This window comes from Salmo trutta, chromosome 24, assembly GCF_901001165.1.
Source record: "Salmo trutta chromosome 24, fSalTru1.1, whole genome shotgun sequence".
Taxonomy (NCBI): domain Eukaryota; kingdom Metazoa; phylum Chordata; class Actinopteri; order Salmoniformes; family Salmonidae; genus Salmo; species Salmo trutta.
This window is the reverse complement of record NC_042980.1, coordinates 2,127,389-2,151,179: the sequence shown is the minus strand read 5'-3', so window position 1 is coordinate 2,151,179 and position 23,791 is coordinate 2,127,389. Positions and strand designations below refer to the sequence as shown.

General features: G+C 41.3%; 1 protein-coding gene across 19 annotated transcripts in view; it reads left to right on the top strand.

The window, feature by feature from the left end:
- Positions 1-15,760, top strand: part of LOC115160590 (E3 ubiquitin-protein ligase MYCBP2) — a 342,793-nt gene extending 327,033 nt beyond the window's left edge. For all 19 annotated transcript variants that reach the window (XM_029710772.1, XM_029710779.1, XM_029710778.1 and 16 more), the window contains 4 exons: positions 3,846-4,055; positions 6,627-6,734; positions 7,101-7,266; positions 14,332-15,760. In XM_029710772.1, the coding sequence (XP_029566632.1) occupies positions 3,846-4,055; positions 6,627-6,734; positions 7,101-7,266; positions 14,332-14,447 (600 nt within the window). In that variant the 3' untranslated portion in view covers positions 14,448-15,760. The remainder of the gene's footprint in view (positions 1-3,845; positions 4,056-6,626; positions 6,735-7,100; positions 7,267-14,331) is intronic.
- Positions 15,761-23,791: the final 8,031 nt, after the last annotated feature.

Here is a 23,791-nt window from a genome sequence, read left to right as displayed (position 1 = left end):
CACCCACCTCCCTGTAGGTCGTCTCGTCATTGTTGGTAATCAAGCCTACCACTGTAGTGTCGTCTGCAAACTTGATGATTGAGTTGGAGGCGTGCATGGCCACGTAGTCATGGGTGAACAGGGAGTACAGGAGAGGGCTGAGAACGCACCCTTGTGGGGCCCCAGTGTTGAGGATCAGCGGGGTGGAGATGTTGTTTCCTACCCTCACCACCTGGGGGTGGCCCGTCAGGAAGTCCAGGACCCAGTTGCCCAGGGCGGGGTCGAGACTCAGGGTTTCAAGCTTAATGACGAGTTTGGAGGGTACTATGGTGTTAAATGCTGAGCTGTAGTCGATGAACAGCATCCTTACATAGGTATTCCTCTTGTCCAGATGGATTAGGGCAGTGTGATTGCGATTGTGTCGTCTGTGGACCTATTGGGGCGGTAAGCAAATTGGAGTGGGTCTAGGGTGTCAGGTAGGGTGGAGGTGATATGGTCCTTGACTTCATTTAGCTCAGTTACCTTAGCTTTCTTAGGAACAGGAGCAATGGTGGCCCTCTTGAAGCATGTGGGAACAGCAGACTGGGATAAGGATTGATTGAATATGTCTGTAAACACACCAGCCAGCTGGTCTGCACATGCTCTGAGGACGTGGCTACCGATGCCGTATGGGCCGGCAGCCTTGTGAGGGTTTTACTCACGTTGGCTGCGGTGAAGGAGAGCCCGCAGGTTTTGGTAGCGGGCCGTGTCGGTGGCACTGTATTGTCCTCAAAGCCAGCAAAGAAGTTGTTTAGTTTGTCTGGGAGCAAGACATCGTGGTCCGCGACGAGGCTGGTTTTCTTTTTGTAGTCCGAAATTGACTGTAGACCCTGCCACATACCTCTCGTGTCTGAGCCGTTGAATTGCGGCTCTACTTTGTCTCTATACTGACGCTTAGCTTGTTTGATTGCCTTGCGGAGGGAATAGCTACACTTGTTTGTATCCGGTCATGTTTGCGGTCGCCTTGCCCGGTTGCCATCACCAAGCAGTGATGTAGGCAGTCAAGATGCTATCAATGGTGCAGCTGTAGAACTTTGAGGATCGGAGGGCCCATGCCAAATCTTTTCAGCCTCCTGATGGAGAAGAAGCACTTTTCACAACTGTGGTAGTGTGTTTGGACCATGGTATGTCGTTAGTGATGTGAGCACCAAGGAACTTGAAACGCTTGATCGTCTCCACTACAGCCACGTGGCAAACTTAATTCGCCATGCAGATGTGGAGGAACAGCGAGTACAGGAGGGGGCTAAACCCCCATGTTGAGGGTCAGCGTGGCGGTTGTTTTTGCCTAACCTCACCACCTTGGGGCGGCCCGTCAGAAAGTCCAGGATCGAAATGCAGTGGGAGGTGTTTAATCCTATAGGGTCCTTAACTTAGTGATGACCTTGGAGAGCACTATGGTGTTGAACGCTGAGCTGTATTCAATGACGAGCATTCTCATGTAGGTGTTTCTTTTGTCCAGGTGGGAAAGGGCAGTGTGGAGTGCAATAGAGATTGTGTCATCTGTGGGTCTGTTGGGTCGGTATGCAAATTGGAGTGGGTCTAGGGCTTCTGGGGTGATGGTGTTAATGTGAGCCATGACCAGCCTTTCAAAGCATTTCATGGCTACAGATGTGAGTGCTACTGGGCGATAGTCATTTAGCAAAGTTACGTTGGCCTTCTTGGGCACGGGACTATGGTGGTCTGCTTAAAACATATGGGTATTACAAACTGAGTCAGGGAGAGATTGAAAATGTCAGGGAAGACACTTGTCAGCGAGTTCTCTGAGTACGCGTCCTGGTAATCCGTCTGGCCCTGCGGCCTTCTGAATGTTAACCTGTTTAAAGGTCTTACTCTAATTTGGCTACGAAGAGCATGATCACAGAGTACGGAACAGCTGGTGCTCTCATGCATGGTTCCGTGTCGCTTGCCTCGAAGCGCGCAAAGAAGGCATTAAGTCTAGTAGGCTCTCGTCACTGAGCAGCTCGCAGCTGGGCTTCCCTTTGTAGTCCGTGATAGTTTGCAAGCCCTGCAACATTTGACGAGCATCAGAGCCAGAGTAGTAGGATTCAATCTTAGTCATGTTTGATAGTTCGTCTGAGGGCGTAGCGGGATTTCTTAGAAGCTTCCAGGTTAGAGTCCTGTTCATTGAAATCGGCAGCTTTACCCTTTATTTCGGTATGGATGTTGCCTGTAATCCATGGCTTCTGGTTGGGATATGTACGTACGGTCATTGTGGGGACGACGTCGTAAATGCAATTATTGATGAAGCCAGTGACTGATGTGGTATACACCTCAATGCCATTGGATGAATCACAGAACATATTCCAGTCTGTACTGGCAAAACAGTCCTGTAGCATCCGCATCATCTGACTACTTCCATAATGAGCCAGTCACTAATACATCCTGCTTTAGTTTTTGCTTGCAAGCAGGAATCAGGAGGATAGAATTATGGTCAGATTTGCTAAATGGAGGGCGAAGGAGAGCTTTGTATGCGTCTCTGTGTGTGGAGTAAAGGTGGTGTAGAGTTTTTTTTCCTCTGGTTACACGTGACATGCTGGTAGAAATGAGTTAAAACAGATTTAAATGTGCCTGCATTAAAGTCCCCGGCCAGTAGGAGTGCCGCTTATGGATGAGCATTTTCTTGTTTCCTTATGGCCTTATACAGCTCGTTGAGTACAGTCTTCGTACCAGCATCGGTTTGTTGTGGTACACAGACGGCTATGAATAATATAGATGAGAACTCTCTTGGTAGATAGTGTGGTCTACAGCTTATCATGAGGTATTCTACCTCAGGCGAGCAATACCTCGTGACTTCTTTTATATAAGACATCGCGCACCAGCTGTTATTGGCAAATAGACACACACACCCGCCCCTCGTCTTACCAGATGTAGCTGCTCTGTCCTGCAAATGTACGGAAAACCCAGCCAGCTCTATATTATTCGTGTCGTCGTTCAGCCACGATTCGGTGAAACATAAGATATTTCAGTTTTTAATGTCCCGTTGGTAGGATAGTCTCGACCGTAGATTGAGTTTATTTTCCAGTGATTGCACGTTGGCCAATAGAACCGATGGTAATGGCGATTTACTCACTCGCCAACAAGGCACCTCAACCTTGACAGGGATTTGGGCTTGGTCTCCGGAGAGCATTATATCCTTCGTGACGGACTCTTTGTCCAGTTTGAGGTGAGTAATCGCTGTTCTGATGTCCAGAAGCTGTTTTTGGTCATAAGAGACGGTATGTACAAAATAAGTTACAAACAATGCGAAAATAAACTAACAAAATAGCACAGTTGGTTAGGAGCCCGTAAAACTGCAGCCATCCCCTCCGGCGCCATTATCATTCTCTTCTGATTCGTTGAAATAGAAGTCCTCATCCAAAACGAGGTTAGTAATCGCTGTTTTGATGTCCAGAAGCTGTTTTTGGTCATATGAAACAATATCTGAAACATTATGTACAAAAACAAGTTAGGACCAGCCCAAAAAAAACACAAAATGGCACAATTGGTCAGGAGCCTGTAACGGTGGCCATCCCTCCAGGGGCCATTCTCGAATCCAACCCACTGCCCTTCTGACTCGCAGTCCTCCTACCTTTACGGTCTACTCTTCACTGTCCTATCTGGTCAATAAAACAAAACAAAAAAATACATTGTTGTGTAGAGTTCAGGACTTGAGTTCTCAAATTTACTAATTGACCTTACAAAGATTCATATCTTCAATTTAACTTGCTTGGATCATAACAGCTCTGGCTCCGTTTGTTTGAGCTAACATTTTGTCAACCGAGTTAAGGAGCGAAAATTGACTCATACTCCAAGACTTGAGACTTGACTGTTGCCTTTTTTCCTCCCAGAACAAGATCAACCACTCGGTCATCAAGGACCTGCTGGACCCTATCAAGGAGCTGTTTGAGGACGTACGGCGGAAAGCTCTGATGAGAATGGAGTACGAGGGGCTGCACAAGAGCGAGGCCATCACCACGCCTGGTGCCCGCTTCCACAACGATCCGGCCGGCTTCGCAATGAACCGATACGCCTACTACGTCTGCTACAAGTGCAAGAAGGTAGGCAGAATTCTGTTTCATTATAGAATGGATGTTTCCCTTAAAGGGCTAGTTCACTTTTTTAAGTTCAAATTATTTGTATATTTAGTGTTGTCAATTTGGAAAAATAACCTTAAACTTCAAAATAATTAATATCTTTATCCCCTAGTGTCTGTCTGCGCCCCCCGCGGTAATTGAATTAGCATAATAAAAACATCCCCATTGGTTTGAAAAATAAATAACTTGATACATTTGCATGGGCAATGGCAGCCTTCCCATCTGCGGTCCTCATAAGGGACTTCAGCTCAGTGTACCTCGACTGTGCAAAATTGGCAAAGATTGTGTTGATTATCCCTGTTTCCATTGTGCCCGCCAAGATGGGATTCTTTCTCCAAAACAGAGTAAAGACGGCCTTCTTGAGGACAAAGTAACAAAGCTGCTCCAAGGAGTTGGGCAGTTTTGACTTCCCAACAGCAGCGGCTCACTTTGAACAGGCCAAGGTCTGCCACAAACTCAAGTAAATTAGAGGCAAATTATTGTGTTCATCAGGTCCAGTCCTAGCAGTTCTGCTGCCGCCCTAGGCAAGATCAACATATGCAGCTCCTGTGTCATGTATAGTTTAAATATTTGTAATGGATTGATAGACTAGACTAGGGTAATGATGTATATCATGCGCAATTGGTGCTTATTCAGTAGCACTTGGAAATGAAACATCGTTGCCAACTATTCACAACTATAACATTAACCTAATTCTCCTAACCTGCTATGAAAAGTCAAATCTAACGTTAATTTGACAGAAGCTGGATCCCTTTTAGCCATGACCGGCCAGCCCTTGTGTTCGTAGACAGCCATATTTTGTTATTTATTAGGGCTAATTAGAATGTTCATGCCTAGGCTAAATTAAATTAGAGAGGCCAAGATTTGTATTTGAAAACAGCTGTTTTATTTATTTATTAAAATGTTCATACAATAGCACATGTTGTTCGCACAATAATATGATACTGTGTAGGTGTTCTAGGCTAAATGGTTTTTTTTTCTTAAATTATATTAATTTATAGCAGGGATGAAGAGACGCAATGTTTTGCTTTTCAATAAAACACTCATTTCTATTCTGTTAAGATGAATGACAATAACGTAAATATGATTTTGAGCACGGTGGGTCAAATCAAAGTTTATTTGTCATGTGCGCCGAATACAACAGGTGTAGACCTTACAGTGAAATGCTTACTTACAGGCTCTAACCAATAGTGCAAAAAAGGTATTAGGTGAACAATAGTGAAGTAAAGAAATTAAACATCAGTGAAAGGACAGGCTATATACAGTAGCGAGGCTATAAAAGTAGCGAGGCTACATACAGACACCGGTTAGTCAGGCTGATTGAGGTAGTATGTAGATATGGTTAAAGTGACTATGCATATATGATGAACAGAGAGTAGCAGTAGCGTAAAAGAGGGGGTGGTGGGTGGCGGGACACAATGCAGATAGCCCGGTTAGCCAATGTGCGATAGTACTGGTTGGTCGGCCCAATTGAGGTAGTATGTACATGAATGTATAGTTAGTGACTATGCATATATGATAAACAGAGAGTAGCAGCAGCGTAAAAAGAGGGATATGGGGGGGGCACACAATGCAAATAGTCCGGGTACCCAATTTATTTGGGGTGGACGCCCTAATGCTTTACCTACCCAATGCATATGGATGTCCAGTAAATTTCTCAAATGTCTGGTAAATTCAAATCTTGCCGGTCGCATTGTCTGCTGCCAAATTTTCCTAACTGAAACCCTGATATGGAAGTAATTTAGTACCCTACAAAAAAAGGGGTTAAATATGGGTAATAAAAAAAATGTAATTTCCTGATCTTTCTTATATATCTCAGATATAGGACAGACACTTTTAAAACAAAATGTATTTTTGGACTGTTTTTCCATGTTTGAGTATTTTCTGAATCATATATCACTAGGCTTTAGGATAGTTAAAAGGCCAGTGCTGGAGGACCTGAGGGACCTACTGGGTACATAACTCAAAAGCATACAGTGAATTCAAAAAGTATTCAGACCCCTTGACTTTTTCCAAAATTTGTTACGTTACAGCCTTATTCTAAAATGGATTTTCTCATCAATCTACACATAGTACCCCATAGCGAAAAACCAAATGTTAGCAAATTTATAAAAAATAAAGATACCTTGTTTACATAAGTATTCAGACAAAGCAAAAAAAACTGTTTTTGTTTGTCATTATGGAGTATTGTGTGTAGATTAAATACTTTCCGAATGCACTGTATTTCTTCTGTAGGCTAATAGCAGTAAGGCCAAATTCAATGTTTCATCAAATATTTTTGGGGAATACCTAAAGGGTCCTAAAATTACAAATCAAATTGCCAAATGATCCTTCGTCTGACCATCTTAAAACATTTCCATATGTTAGTTTAGGCTTAGACTCTTAAGGATTAACTTCTGAGAATACAGTAGCAGCAGGCATAAATTTTCCCTACATGGAATATATTTCACAGAGGTCCTTCAGTCAGTTTCGCTTGTCTCTAATAAACTACTTTGGGAGGCTTATCCACTGACCCATTTCCTTCCTCTGTTGCAGGCATACTTTGGGGGAGAGGCGCGCTGTGACGCGGAGGCAGGGCAGGGAGACGACTACGACCCCAGCGAGCTGATCTGTGGAGCATGCTCAGATGTGTCCAGGGCACAGGTGGGTGGAGGAAAAGGTCCAGAGAAGGCCTTAGGGCATTGACTCCATTGGGCAGTGTAACCGCATCCACACTAGCATACTGCATAGTATGCATGGCCAATACATTGCTGAATTGTTGGTAGTATCCAAGTTTGTATAGTGGGACACATCTTGACACTTTAAATATCACTTAAAATGAAGACATTATTTTTCAAATAATACGATTTGTCCATTTCAATATAAATTCATTTTGCAACCTCAGCAATACATTTTAAATACTAAATACACAAAATCAATACATTTTTATACAATACAATCGACACACTATACATCCCTGAAAAGTTTTATTTATATATATATATATATATATCCATGTTCTGTCTGCAGATGTGTTCCAAGCACGGGACAGACTTTCTGGAGTACAAATGCCGTTACTGTTGCTCGGTGGCTGTTTTCTTCTGCTTCGGCACCACTCACTTCTGTAACGCCTGCCATGATGACTTCCAGAAGATGACCAGTGTGCCCAAGGAGGAGCTGCCTCACTGTCCTGCAGGTACTGACTTACCGTGCAAAATGCATCATCATAACATACGTTTTGGCTTTGTACGGAAAGTGCTCCATCTTAACTTGACTGCTGATATGCATACTTCTTCGGGATTGTATTTAAAAGTAAACAAAATTAACTAAATACTGAACAAAACACTAAAAGATTGCTTGTGAGTGTAGTATTCTTTTAAGCCCTTAGCTCCTTTAAGGAGCATATCAAGCCGTTGTCAAATGTCCTCCATTTCACTCGGTACGGGGCAAGTTTTTAGTTGTCGCCACAGTTGAAGCACCAGGTATGCAACCAGACAACCGGACCAATACCCTATTTATCTATTCAGTTATTTACTTACCCATTATTTATAACCAGGAACGTTGATTTAGCACCTATTTATGATAGTATCTTCTGGCCGGGGAGCTTTGTTAAGAGCCCCAACACTTGCTCTAAACGGTTTTGGGAACATACCTTTCGTATCAGTGAGGAAATAATTTCAAAACTAAAGATCAAATTACTACACACCTTTTATAGTGTTAGTGTTCCCGTACGGCTATATTTCTATGTTACAGCACTTGTTTACATAAAACAGAGTCGACTACCAGTGCTAATTAGCTATCTGCGTCCGAACACCTGTGTGTAAACGCTCCCCACACCTAATGCGTGTTGTCACAGACAAATACTGTCCGCTGCAACTTTGTTAAAATCACTTAAAACCAGGCAAGATGGCGTACTGAACACAACGGTGCAAAATCACCTCAAGATAAATACGTAATATTCAATATCAGTAAGTTACACCAAATATTAGCACTTCCTTCCAGACTCACATTAAGCATCTCCAATCCAAAATTAAATCTAGAATCGGCTTCCTATTTCGCAACACAGCATCCTTCACTCATGCTGCCAAACATCCCATCGTAAAATTGACTATCCTACCGATCCTTGACTTCGGCGATATCATTTACAAAATAGCCTCCAACACTCTACTCAGCAAATTGGATGCAGTCTATCACAGTGCCATCCGTTTTATCACCAAAGCCCTCGCTTCATATTCGTCGCCAAACTCACTGGCTCCAGGTCATCGATAAGTCTTTGCTAGGTAAAGCCCCGCCTTAGCTCAGCTCACTGGTCACCATAGCAGCACCCACCCGTAGCATGCGCTCCAGCAGGTATATTTCACTGGTCATCCCCAAAGCCAACTCCTCTTTTGGCCACCTTTCCTTCCAGTTCTCTGCTCTCAATGACTGGAACGAAAAATCACTGAAGCTGGAGTCTTAAATCTCACTCACTAACTTTAAGAATCAGCTGTCAGAGCAGCTTACAGATCATTGCACCTGTACACAGCCCATCTGTAAATAGCCCATCCTACCAACTACCTACCTCATCCCCATATTGTTATAGATTTTTTTGCTCCTTTGCACCCCAGTATCTCTACTTGCACGTTCATCTTCTGCACATCTATCACTCCAGTGTTTAATTGCTAAATTGTCATTATTTCGCCACTATGGCCTATTTATTGCCTTACCTCCCTAATCTTACTACATTTGCACACACTGTATATAGCCTTTTCTATTGTATTATTGACTGTACATTTGTTTATCCCATGTGCTTTATCTTGGCCAGGTCGCAGTTGTAAATCAGAACTTGTTTTCAACTGGCCTACCTGGTTAAATAAAGGTGAAATAAATTTAAAAAATATATATATATATACACTCGGGGGTAATTACATTCAATCTGGATAACAACACAAAACAAATCATAATGCTAGAGAAATGTATTGACAAATATTACGAAAACAAGCAACACTCAAACATGACCGAGGGTAAATGTGGAGAATCAATATCGAAAAAGAAACTCCTCCGCGGATACAAACAATTTATGCTTTTCACCACTGGGACTGGTAAGTGTGGAAAGTGATCTGTTAAAGTCGATAAATGACAAACTGGGCATACTTGAATTAGTCAGTGAGGATATAAAGGAGTTGAAGGCGAGCCTTAAATGAGTGACGAAAGAGCTCCGATAATAGAGAAAGAAACAAAGAAGCTAAAAGGGGACAGTCAGTAAGATAGAAACAGATGTTAATGAACTTAAAAAGAACATCGTTCTGAGAGAAGCCTTACTAGACATAGACTAGATCTATGAGAGAAAATCTGGTACTTACTGGTATCCAAGAGAGAGAAGGAGAAGTTCCTGGAAACGTAGTGAAGGAATTCTTTCTTACAGTGCTTCAAATCCCACTCGATGCTGTCGAATTAAAATCCAACTCAAACATATACACTGTTTTGGACAAAGAGGACATAGATATGAGTATCCAATCGTTGCCAAATTTGCTTTCTTTAAGGATAAAGTAATGGTTAAAAGACTGGGTAAAAGACTCGCTGGCATGAAAATAGGCATGAATGATCAGTTCCCGAGGGAGCAATCTTAAAATAGAACTAATTGGAACACAAAAGTACTAATTCAACATGGTGAAGATAAAAACACAGCAAACAGAAGACATAGAAGGCACGGTATGTGGGGATGTATTGTGATGAAACGTGTGGTGTGTGTTTTTGGTGTTTGGAAAAGTGTGGCGTTGAGGGAGAAAGGAAATGGTTGCATATCCCGGAACCAATGTATGTCTGTGAGCAGGGGTTGGGAGAGAGAGCTTTGAATTTTGTACAGATGAGGGATATACATTTTAAAATAAATTATACATCTAATTTATTTATTTATTTATCATAATGGAACAGTCCACAACCCTTTACCCTAGACACCCACCATACACTGAAGAGAAGACCCTATCTGTTTTATGGGCCTGCTGTTAGCTGCCTGTATGCAGCCAAAACAGAAAGATAAATGCAGTCAGAGACCTACTAGAGCAGTACCGCCCCCTCAATTTTCTGAGCCTGCCTGGCAGGGTTGGTCCTACAAAGCCAGGGCCCCCTGATGGGAGAGCATAATATACAAGGAAATTCTCAAAGTTGCTAATGAGAACATTGACGACCTTGTACCTAGCCGGTGTAGATTCCGGTGGGATTATACTTTAATGAAAACTAAACACTTTTACAAAGAAACAAAATGACAGCAAACAGTTCCGTAAGGCAACAGACAACAAAACAGAAAACAACTACCCACAAACACAATAGGAAAAAAAACAACTTAAATATGATCTCCAATTGGAGATCAACCCCCAAAAAAACAACATAGAAATATAAAAACTAGAACTTAAACATAGAAATAGAAAACATAGAAAAACACCCCGTCACGCCCTGACCTACTTTACTATAGAAAATGACATCTTACAAGGATCAGGACGTGACAACAGGAAACTCATTTAACAATTTTAGATGAAGGTGAGCGGAATATAGACTGAGAAATATACTTCATTCATGGCCAAAGAAACTCAAAAGGGTTGATTATATTAATTAACAGTCATTTTGATCCGAATGTGCAAATTGTCCAAACAGATACGCAAGGTAAATGGATGATTTTACATATATTATTGGACCATAAACAGATATGGCTCAATAACCTTTACGGACCAAATAATGATGATCCACGCTTCTTTGAAAATATATATAATACATGATCAACCCTGTAAGCAATACAAGACTCCATTATTATAGTGGGAGATTATAATACTGTTTTAAATACCTCAATGAACCGTAAAGGAAATCACAATACAAACTATCACCCTCATGCCCTTAAGGCAATCATGAGTGTCATGGATATATTGGAACTAGTGGATATATGGAGGCTTAAATATCCTGACCAAGTGAGATATACATGGCAGAGGCTCAATCAAGCTAGTCGTCTTGACTTGTTTCTAATGTCATTCTCATTGGCACCAAAAGTGAAAAAAGTGTTGATAGGGAATAGAATGTGGTAGGACCATCAGATAATTGGCATATACATTACTTTTACTGAATTTCTACGTGGGCGAAGATATTGGAAATTTAATCAAAGCCTATTGGATGATCATTTGTTTTTAACTAGGACAGAATAATTTAGAACTGAATTTTTCCAACATAACATAGTTACAGCAAATCTGCGTATTGTATGGGACACTTTTTAAATGTGCCTTTGGAGGTCATGCAATTCAGTACTTATCTCTAAAACCAAAGTAATTTAGGTCAAAGGAGTCCATACTAACAAAGGAAATAGGTCTAACAGAACAGATATATGGCAATAAAAACTGTACCATAGAGGCACAGAATAATTTTGTGGAAAAACAAAAGGAAATGGAGGAACTTATTCAAAAAAGATCAAGTCTAATATATTATAATAATAAAGCAAACTGGATGAAAAATGTGGAAAAAATGCACCAAATCCTTTTTAATCTTCAACATAGAAATGCTACCAAAAATAATTTACAGAAACGTGTTACAAATAACGGCGTCACCTATGATTCACCAAATTATTTTTTGAAAGAAGAAGCAAAGTGAGCTAAGCATATGTTTTCATTTCTGTCTCCTCCAGCTCCTCTAACCAAAGCTAATTGTATATATTATTTTCTATGAATAATGTAAAGTTAACAGCCATACAGAAAGACTCAAGTGAAGGTGAAATTACAGAGGAACATCTTGATGCAATTAAAGCCTTTATGTCCAGGAAAACTCCAGGGCTGGATGGCATACCAGTTGAGGTATACCAAACTATGTTTGATATACTCAAGAGGACCATTATTAGCATGTTTTAACGACTCCTATGTAAATAGTAGATTATCGGACACTCAACAAGGCCTGATTTCATTATTACTGAAACAGGATACAAGTGGTAAATATAAAGGTACAGTCCATTAAAAAAAAAAATGGAGGCCCCTTACACTTCAGTGTTGTGATGCTAAAATCCTAGCAAAATGTATATCTTATAAAATGGGTTAAAATCATGTATAGTAACCCTAGGTGTAAAATACTAAATAATGGCTACTTCTCAAGAAGTTTGAGTAGTAAAACAAGGTTGTCCGCTATCGGCATATCTATTTATTATGGCCATTGGAATGTTAGATATTAGAATCAGATCCAACAATAATATCAAGGGATTAGAAATACAGGGCTTAAAAACAAATGTGTCATTATACGCTGATGATTCATGTTCATCTTTTACGGCATCTTTTACAACACGGCTCCCTCCATAGCCTCTTCGATGATCTTGATAATTTTTCTAACCTCTCTGGATTACAACCAAATTATGATGTGTACTATATTATTTATTGGATCACTGAAAAATACAACTTTTACTTTACCATGTAGTTTACCAATATAATGGTCTGATGGTGATCAAATTTATTTATAAAGCCCTTCTTACATCAGCTGATATCTCAGTGCTGTACAGAAACCCAGCCTAAAAACCCAAACAGCAAGCAATGCAGGTGTAGAAGCACAGTGGCTAGGAAAAACTCCCTAGAAAGGCCAGAACCTAGGAAGAAACATAGAGAGGAACCAGGCTATGAGGGGTGGCCAGTCCTCTTCTGGCTGTGCCGGGTGGAGATTATAACAGAACATGGCCAAGATGTTCAAATGTTCATAGATGACCAGCAGGGTCAAATAATAATAATCACAGTGGATGTCGAGGGTGCAACAGGTCAGCACCTCAGGAATAAATGTCAGTTGGCTTTTCATAGCCGATCATTGAGTATCTCTACCGCTCCTGCTGTCTCTAGAGAGTTGAAAACAGCAGGTCTGGGACAGGTAGCATGTCCGGTGAACAGGTCAGGGTTCCATAGCCGCATGCAGAACAGTTGAAAATGGAGCTGCAGCACGGCCAGATGGACTGGGGACAGCAAGGAGTCATCAGGCCAGGTAGTGGTGATGTGGATATACTTAGTATACATATCCCAAAATAAATAAATGATCTCACTCCAATACATTTGAATAAAAAGTTAGCAAAAATAGATAAGATCTTGCTGCCATGGAAAGGTAAATACCTTTCTATTTGTGGAAAATCACCCTGATTAACTCTTTAGTCATATCACAGTTTACCTATCTGCTTATGGTCTTGCCTACACCTAGCGAACCATTTTTTTTATTATTATTATATGAGAAAAAAATATTACATTTTATTTGGAACGACAAACCAGACAAAATTAAACGGGCCTATTGATATAATGAATATGAATTCGGAGGACTACAATTAAAGCATTAGACCACTCACTAAAGGCTTCAGTTGTACAAAAGTTATACTTAAATCCGAACTGGTTCTCTGGCAAATTAGAAAAAATGTGTCACCCTATGTTCAAGAAAGGCCTTTTTCCCTTTATTCAGATTACAACTTCGCACTTTCAATTATTTGAAAAGGAAATCATCTCCCAGATATCGCTATTTTTAAAACAAGCCATAGAAAGTTGCTTGCAATTTCAATTTAATCGACCAGAAAAGACCGGACAAATAATACAACAAATATTGTGGTTAAACTCAAATATACTAATTAATAAATATCTTTATTTAACTAGGCAAGTCAGTTAAGGACAAATTGTTATTTACAATGACGGCCTAGGAACAGCCTTGTTCAGGGGCAGAACGACAGATTTTTACCTTGTCAGCTCAGGGATTTGATCTAGCAACCTTTCGGTTACTGGCCCAACGCTCTAACCACTAGGCTACCTGCCGTCGAAGATTAATTATAATCTTCGTAACAGATATTATAAATACGACTAGTGGAGTTACGTCATACATGCAGCTAACTAAAATATATGGAAATGTCTGCTCTACCCAAAATTACAACCAACTAATTGCGGCATTACCACAAAAATGGTAGAGGAAAGTGGAAGTGGGAAAAAGTAAGGAACTTGTCTGTCGGCCCTGCATTAAAGGCCATAATTGGTTAAAGAAAATTGTGATAAATAAAAAAGTATACAAGTTTCATTTAAGGACCAAAAAATTGACAGCCTTGCCATATAGATTGCAAAATAGTTGGGAAGAGATTTTTGACATACCGATTCCATGGCACATGGTTTATGAACTGATACGCAAAACGACGCCGGATTCAAAACTTTGAATTTTTCAAGTGAAATTATTATACAGAATTCTTGCAACCAACAGAATGACTCAGATAAAGTATTTCAAGCCAAATTCCTCATTGTTCCCCTTCCATCCCCAGGTCCCAAAGGCAAGCAGTTGGAGGGGACGGAGTGCCCCTTGCACGTGGTTCACCCTCCCACCGGCGAGGAGTTTGCCCTGGGCTGTGGAGTGTGCAGGAACGCCCATACCTTCTAAAATCACCCAGTTCTGAAAACCCAGAGACCTGTACCGAACACTCGTTCTTCTTCTGTGACTGCAGGCTGTTGGCTGCAGCCGGAGCCCAGCCTGTCAAGTTTTTCCTCGTGTTGGCTCTCGTTGTCAGGTGGCCATGGACACTGGTTCAGGTATTTCTAACGTACCCAAGAGTCCCAAGTTGTGCTCTTCGACATACCAATCAAAGTCTTCAAGGCTTTACTACAAAAACAGCTCTCTGTGGATTCCAGAGGAAACTCCCATGTAAAAAAAAAAAAAATCTTATTAGTATTATTATTTTTTTTAACTTGTGACGTGTTTGCATGCGGCCGTTGTAACCCCTCGGCTTCCATAGACGTTGCACACCTCCCGATCACTGAAGTGTAAAAAAGTATTTAAAAATTGTATATGAAATACATTTTGCTTAGGCAACTGTGGATGGACTTGGATATATAAAAGGAAAAAAAAATGTGACAGGCCTTATTTCCAGCTTCCTAACTATGAATTCTAAATATTGTTGTATGTAAACAGACTTTTTTTCCCGTAATCCTGTACAGTATTCTCTCCACTGTCGAGTGCATCAGGGGTGCATCAGGGGACAACAACAAAAAAAGAGCAGAATTCTGATGAGGGGGTGAAAAAGTGTACGATTTATCTAATCTTGTATATAATGATAGTATCCAAAATAGCTGTATTCCGAAGTTGCTACTCTACACTTCAGTTTCGTTTGATATTCTGGGTTATGTTTTGAGCCAGAACTTTTAATGAAGTGCAATACTGAGTGTGCCTCCTATCTTGCAGCAGTTTAACCTATGGAATGTATGTCAATAAAAGCCACTGTACATTTTTATACAGTGATAAACACAGTCGTGTATTATCCCAATTCAAAATGTCAGATCACTTATGTTCTCTGAAAATGCAGAGGATCCCAGCGTCTTCAGTGTATGAAGGTTGATTGATGTGAACCCTTTTTTTAGTTCCTCAATTAGACAAATAACGTGGTGGTACAAACTTTTTTTCTGTCATTTTTTAAACAACTGAGAAGGTGATTACGCTATAGGCTACCATTGTATTGTAAAGGAGTGCTAACTGAACGTGTTGGGGGCCAGTCTTCACCAAATATAAAAAATAATTGTGATTCTGTAATGCTTCTCCATCATTAGGAGGCAGGCGGGACATATGGGTATGGGGGTTTGAGAGAAAAAACAAACAGCTGCTGTTATAAAAGCTTAATACTTGTGAATCTGCTCTGTATCTGTGATGGATGGAGTTGAATGGTAATAAACCAGGTTCTCTGTTTCGCAAGGTACATTCAAGCGGACTCCTGTGTGTTTATTTCACGGGGTTATAGTTTTACCAGACCAATGCAAGTCATTTCATACAGTATACTGCTGAGACAGTCAACACCACATGTATTTGGAAAGTGATGCTAGCTAATGTTTTTAATTTGGCTCTTTGGTTTGTTTTACCCAATATTAACTAAATGGTGAATGATGACTGGAGTAGTTTTCTTTCGAAGTAGTATATAACATGTTTCTGAACACTAACGCTACTAAATGAATCCTGATAATGCCATGATTGAGAAAAATCATGAATTAATCATGAATAATGATGAGTGAGAAAGTTAGAGGCTACAACAAAACATGCAAATCTCTCCCTATTACCAGTAACAGGGGATCTTAGCTTTTGGGGGGGATCTTTGTCTCTAACTTTATTTTTCATCGTTATTCACAAGTCCATCTAATCTTACAATAAATGTGACTCCAAAATGACAAGACATTATTCACCATTCAGTTCCTATTGGGCAAAAATAAAAGTTGACTGCCTAATATGAAACAATTCTCAAATCCAAAATTCTGGAATATAGAGACAAATTATATATTTTTTTGCTTCACTGTCCAAATACATATGGTGTTGACTGTAATGTAGAGAATATGAATTGCCAGTTAATATTACTATTACTGCTGCACAGTTTTACACAGAAAAGGGCAATACATCAGACATTCAATGCCAAATGACTTTTGTGCATTTCATGAAGTTGTAATCTGTCTCTCAATTTTTTTCATACTTTGGGCAGATTATTATTTCTTAATTGGGCAGGAGCTCACCAGAACTGAGTACAGGCACCTTACCATTTCTACTGCTTGAGTTCCTGCACCTCTTATAAATATTATCTCAAAAGTATTATACAGTTCCTGCATGTAAATATAAACCGTACCACCACCCAAAATGAGTACCGGCACCTATTTTAGTCAAGCACTGCATATGCCATACTGCTGTGCAGGTAAGCAGACTTCACTGTGTTTGAGATATGCTATGCATTGTTATGTTTACTCCTAAGTAGGTATTCTAAAAATTATTTAGAAAATATTCAACACAGGAGACAGCCATTTCATACAGTACCACCACAAATAGAACAATGAGACAAATATTTCACTGGATGTATGAATGTGAAGCATCGGGTTGGTGTTTCCACTCACTACCAAATATGGTGGTGAGAGGAAGCCAAGTGGCTGAAGATGGAGCGAGATGGATTTTGGCCGACATTCTGCAAATTTTCTCATGGATTAAACATTTGCTCTCAATACAATTTTCCATTTCCAAAACTAAAATATGTTACGAACAAAGTAGAGTAAGTGCCAAAGTTTTAAAAAATGGCGTTGTTTAGAACGATTGCAAGAGCTAATTGAGTTATTGCACACGCGCACTTCAAAGTAAGCATTCCTAATGCAAATAATGCTAGCTCATGCTTGGCCTGTCCACCTCCTTGCTTGTTCTGCCCACTGTTATTAATTTGTTCCCATTGGAAATGACAGGCTGTGGTCTGTCTATCTTGGGTTAGTTATAAAAAATATTTGGTATCACCCACAATGCACCGCTTCTGTCACAACTCATCGCCATTTCAGGGATGGGGGGTGGGAGCAAGCTGAAACTCCCGCGAAGGAATCAAGGTCACCGAAAATATAGCAATTCACACGAACATACTGTATCTTCAAGAAAATTGTAAATCCTGCTCAATCTTAAACTGATGGCACCGAGTTGGTTCCCGATAACTGTTATTTGGCTCGGGCGAATTAGTTTCTCATTATGGGATTCAAGTTTTCAGTAATTAGATTTTTCACTGCGAACAGCTAACCGTTAGCTAGCCAGCCAAGTGCAAACATAAGGTAAGGAAGGGGATGGGTATGCTAACAGCTAGCTAACGTTAGCTTTCCTTTTCACCACCATTCAATGTTTGTCAAGATTAGTATGTTATTATTCACTTAAGTAGATAACTAAAACCAAACGTTAAATTCTAAATACACTGCTCAAAAAAATAAAGGGAACACTTAAACAACACAATGTAACTCCAAGTCAATCACACTTCTGTGAAATCAAACTGTCCACTTAAGAAGCAACACTGATTGACAATACATTTCACATGCTGTTGTGCAAATGGAATAGACAACAGGTGGAAATTATAGGCAATTAGCAAGACACCCCCAATAAAGGAGTGGTTCTGCAGGTGGTGACCACAGACCACTTCTCAGTTCCTATGCTTCCTGGCTGATGTTTTGGTCACTTTTGAATGCTGGCAGTGCTTTCACTCTAGTGGTATCATGAGACGGAGTCTACAACCCACACAAGTGGCTCAGGTAGTGCAGCTCATCCAGGATGGCACATCAATGCGAGCTGTGGCAAGAAGGTTTGCTGTGTTTGTCAGCGTAGTGTCCAGAGCATGGAGGCGCTACCAGGAGACAGGCCAGTACATCAGGAGACGTGGAGGAGGCCGTAGGAGGGCAACAACCCAGCAGCAGGACCGCTACCTCCGCCTTTGTGCAAGGAGGAGCAGGAGGAGCACTGCCAGAGCCCTGCAAAATGACCTCCAGCAGGCCACAAATGTGCATGTGTCTGCTCAAACGGTCAGAAACAGACTCCATGAGGGTGGTATGAGGGCCCGGCGTCCACAGGTGGGGGTTGGCCTTACAGCCCAACACCGTGCAGGACGTTTGGCATTTGCCAGAGAACACCAAGATTGGCAAATTCGCCACTGGCGCCCTGTGCTCTTCACAGATGAAAGCAGGTTCACACTGAGCACATGTGACAGACGTGACAGTCTGGAGACGCCGTGGAGAACGTTCTGCTGCCTGCAACATGCTCCAGCATGACCGGTTTGGCGGTGGGTCAGTCATGGTGTGGGGTGGCATTTCTTTAGGGGGCCGCACAGCCCTCCATGTGCTCGCCAGAGGTAGCCTGACTGCCATTAGGTACCGAGATGAGATCCTCAGACCCCTTGGGAGACCATATGCTGGTGCGGTTGGCCCTGGGTTCCTCCTAATGCAAGACAATGCTAGACCTCATGTGGCTGGAGTGTGTCAGCAGTTCCTGCAAGAGGAAGGCATTGATGCTATGGACTGGCCCGCCCGTTCCCCAGACCTGAATCCAATTGAGCACATCTGGGACATCATGTCTCGCTCCATCCACCAACGCCACGTTGCACCACAGACTGTCCAGGAGTTGGCGGATGCTTTAGTCCAGGTCTGGGAGGAGATCCCTCAGGAGACCGTCCGCCACCTCATCAGGAGGTTAATTCATGTTTTGCTATCATTGTTTGTTCCATTTGTTGGTTTTTTAATTCATGTTTTGTTATCATTGTTCATTTATAATCATTAGTTAGTTTTTTTAATTCATGTTTTATTATCATTGTTTGTCCATTTATAAGTAATTCCCAAGTTTATATCAATTGAACATTAGGACACTATTGTTCAAGAGTAGGGACTGTTGGATTCGGGCTAAACTTTGAACATTGAGATATTAAAGACATGATAGATCAGACGCATAGTATATAAAGAAGTGAGATCTGTAGAAAGACAGAGTTGCTGTGGAATGTGCTGGGTGGACTGGAGAGAGTCACGGGAGTGTGATAGGTGATATGAGAGTGGATTAGGTGAAGGAGGGTTTTTTTAATTTATTTTTTATTTTACCTTTATTTATCCAGGTAGGCAAGTTGAGAACATGTTCTCATTTACAATTGTGACCTGGCCAAGATAAAGCAAAGCAGTTCGACACATACAACAACACAGAGTTACACATGGAGTAAAACAAACATACAGTCAATAATACAGTAGAAAAATAAGTCTATATAGAATGTGAGCAAATGAGGGGAAATAAGGGAGGTAAAGGCAAAAAAGGCCATGGTGGCAAAGTAAATACAATATAGCAAGTAAAACACTGGAATGGTAGATTTGTAGTGGAAGAAAGTGCAAAGTAGAAATATAAATAATGGGGTGCAAAGGAGCAAAATAAATAAATACAGTAGGGGAAGTGGTAGTTGTTTGGGCTAAATTATAGATGGGCTATGTACAGGTGCAGTGATGTGTGAGCTGCTATGACAGCTGGTGCTTAAAGCTAGTGAGGGAGATAAGTGTTTCCAGTTTGAGATTTTTGTAGTTCGTTCCAGTCATTGGCAGCAGAGAACTGGAAGGAGAGACGACCAAAGGAGGAATTGGCTTTGGGGGTGACCAGAGAGATATACCTGCTGGAGCGCGTGCTACGGGTGGGTGCTGCTATGGTGACCAGTGAGCTGAGATAAGCGGGGACTTTACCTAGCAGGGTCTTGTAGATGACCTGGAGCCAGTGGGTTTGGCGACGAGTATGACGCGAGGGTTGAGGAATGGAGGTCAGGTCAGATCCCCTGAAGGGAGTAATAATGGTTTTAGTATCCTGTTACCCTCTTCCTGTGGAACCATAAGATGTAAGGATTGGCGAGAAGGAGGAGTGTCCAAAGTGGGGTATTCACCTAGGGGTCATGATTGGGGCTGTACCAAATGATTGATGTATTAGAATAATTGATTATGCTTATGTTGTATTAATAGAAGGGGAGGGGTCATAAGACCCCTCCCTCCTTACATTTATAGGGTCCTAGACTACAGATGAACAATATATATACATTGAGGTTTAATATTGTTCCACCATTGTTTTCTAGTTCTCTCTCTCTGCCTCTTATAAAGAGACCCCTCTGAGAAATGTGTGACTGAGACAGAACTCTGCAGGGGAGTGTAGGAGATGAGACTAGTCAGACATTCCGCTATAAATCAACTTGGACATTTACTGCTAAGCTGTTAGATAACACTAAAAGCCTAGTTTATATAGCTGTGTAGGCATGGTTTTGGTCTCATGAGTAAAAGGTAATGACGTAGGCAGTGACATCACTAGGGCTGGACTTCGGACCTTTGATGCAGAACTTACTCGGAAACATGCGTTAGGAACTTCTGTCTGCAATTGTATTAATAAAGGTTTTTGAATGATTTAATTGAAGATATTGTCATAATGCTAATTTCACCAATGAGCCAATTATTGACAAGGAACAAGGAAACGAACCACAACAGTATATATACATGTGATGGTGAGAACATGTTTTTGTCTGAATACAGCTGTATCAACCCTTTGGGAAGAATTCAACTTGGTCAAGCTTCTCTAGTGTCTGAGTTATTACTCTGAAAAATAAGAACCTAACAATGTTATTAAACATTATAGCACCTATTTATTAAGCTGTTTGCCGGCTGAAGACGAGTCTCCGACAGTGCCCCGCAGGTCTGTCTAAATGCAAATACACCTCGCAAGCGGTACAGTTTTGGAAACATATGGAACTTAACCTTCATAACAGCGAGAAATAATGTTTAAAATACAAAATCTACACTTGCTGTACGTAGTTTAGGAAAGTTTCACCTGGCTGTATTTTGAGAAACAATGGAATGTGAGCGCAAGGTAAAAGGATGTGTTTTAGCCGACGTGGTGTGTGAAAACAGCCAGGTGCAACATCCTGAAACTGCGTACAGTAAGTATATTTTAGTATTTTGTATTCTCGCTTATATGAAAGTTAAGTTCCAAATGTTTCCAAAACTATCGACTGCAAGGGGTATTTGCATTTACATAGCGCTTCGGGATTAGAGTGTCAAGATTGTAAACTCAGCATAAAAAGAAACGTCCTCTCACTGTCAACTGCATTTCTTTTCAGCAAACTTAACATGTGTAAATATTTGTATGAACATAACAAGATTCAACAACTGAGACGTAAACTGAACAAGTTCCACAGACATGTGACTAACAGAAATTGAATAATGTGTCCCTGAACAAAGGGGGGGGTCAAAAGTAACAGTCAGTATCTGGAGTGGCCACCAGCTGCATTAAGTACTGCAGTGCATCTCCTCATCATGGACAGCATCAGATTTGCCAGTTCTTGCTGTGAGATGTTACCCCACTCTTCCACCAAGGCACCTGCAAGTTCCCGGACGTTTCTGAGGGGATGGCCCTAGCCCTCACCCTTCGATCCAACAGGTCCCAGATGTGCTCAATGGGATTGAGATCCGGGCTCTTCGCTGGCCATGATAGAACACTGACATTCCTGTCTTGCAGGAAATCACGCACAGAACGAGCAGTATGGCTGGTGGCATTGTCATGCTGGAGGGTCGTGTCAGGATGAACCTGCAGGAAGGGTACCACATGAGGGAAGAGGATGTCTTCCCTGTAACACACAGCGTTGAAATTGCCTGCAATGACAACAAGCTCAGTCCGATGATGCTGTGACACACCGCCCCAGACCATAACAGACCCTCCACATCGATCATGCTCCAGAGTACAGGCCTCGGTTTAACGCTCATTCCTTCGACGATAAACTGGTCCCGTGTGGCTCAGTTGGTAGAACATGGTGTTTGCAACGCCAGGGTTGTGGGTTCGATTCCCACGGGGGACCAGTACAGAATTTTTTTTTTAATGAAATGTATGCATTCACTACTGTAAGTCGCTCTGGATAAGAGTGTCTGCTAAATGACTAAAATGTAAATGTAATAAACTCAAATCTGACCATCACCCCTGGTGAGACAAAACCGCAACTCGTCAGTGAAGAGCAGTTTTTGCCAGTCCTGTCTGGTCCAGCGATGGTGGGTTTGTGCCCATAGGCGAAGCCCTCAGTCCAGCCTCTCTCAGCCTGAGCACTGATGGAGGGATTGTGCGTTCCTGGTGTAACTCGGGCAGTTGTTGTTGCCATCCTGTACCTGTCCTGCAGGTGTGATGTTCGGATGTACCGATCCTGTGCAGGTGTTGTTACACATGGTCTGCCACTGCAAGGACGATCAGCTGTCCATCCGGTCTCCCTGTCTTAGGCGTCTCACAGTACGGACATTGCAGTACGGACATTACATCTGCAGTCCTCATGCCTCCTTGCAGCTTGCTTAAGGCACCCTGGGAATCTTTCTTTTGGTGTTTTTCAGAGTCAGTAGAAAGGCATCTTTAGTGTCCTATGTTTTCATAACTGTGACCTTAATTGCCTACTGTCTGTAAGCTGTTAGTGTCTTAATGACCGTTCCACAGGTGCATGTTCATTAATTGTTTATGGTTCATTGAGCAAGCATGGAAAACAATGTATAAACCCTTTACAATGAAGATATGTGAAGTTATTTGGATTTTTATGAATTATCTTTGAAAGACAGGGTCCTGAAAGTGGGACATTTCTTTTTTTGCTGAGTTTAGTTCACAAGGTGTGGTCTGTAACATCCGTTAAGAAATGTTTGTTTTGTTCGATAAAGTCCCTCTGTCCCAAAAATTCAGTTTTGTTGGCTCGTTTTGTTCAGTAATCCAATGGTTCCAAGGCGGTCACATCAGGCAGACGAATACATACTAAAAGTACCGGTAAAGTTCGACGAAACATGTCAAAAGATGTTTATAATTAATCCTCAGGTTGTTTGTCTTTATAATCAATAATATTTCAACCGGACAATACCGTTTTCAATAGAAAGGAAAAATAACAAACGGTCCAAATCAGGTCTGCAAACGTCCTCTGTCCTCTGACCAAAATGGCTTTTTACACGTTGTTTTTCAAAATAAAAGCCTGAAACCATGTTAAAGACTGTTGACATCTAGTGGAAGCCATAGGAACTGCAATCTGATTCCTAACCCATTGGATTCTCTATAGGCATTGAGTTGAAAAACAGCTACATGAAAATAATTCCACTTCCTGGATGGGTTTTTCTCAGGTTTTTCCTGCCATATCAGTTCTGTTATACTCACAGACATTATTGTAACAGTTATGGAAACTGTACAGTGTTTTCTATCCAAATCTACCAATTATATGCATATCCTAGCTTCTGGGCCTGAGTAACAGGTAGTTTACTTTGGGCACGCTTTTCATCCGGAGGTGAAAATACTGCCCCCTACCCAAGAGAGGTTAACAATGTGGTAAGCTATGCATAATTATATATATATATATATGCATGAAAACCAAAGTCAGAGAGCATGACAATTCCCACTCTCTCTTCACCTGACTATGCCTCCAGAATACTTTTCTGCTGGACTCCACAAAAATTAAGGCC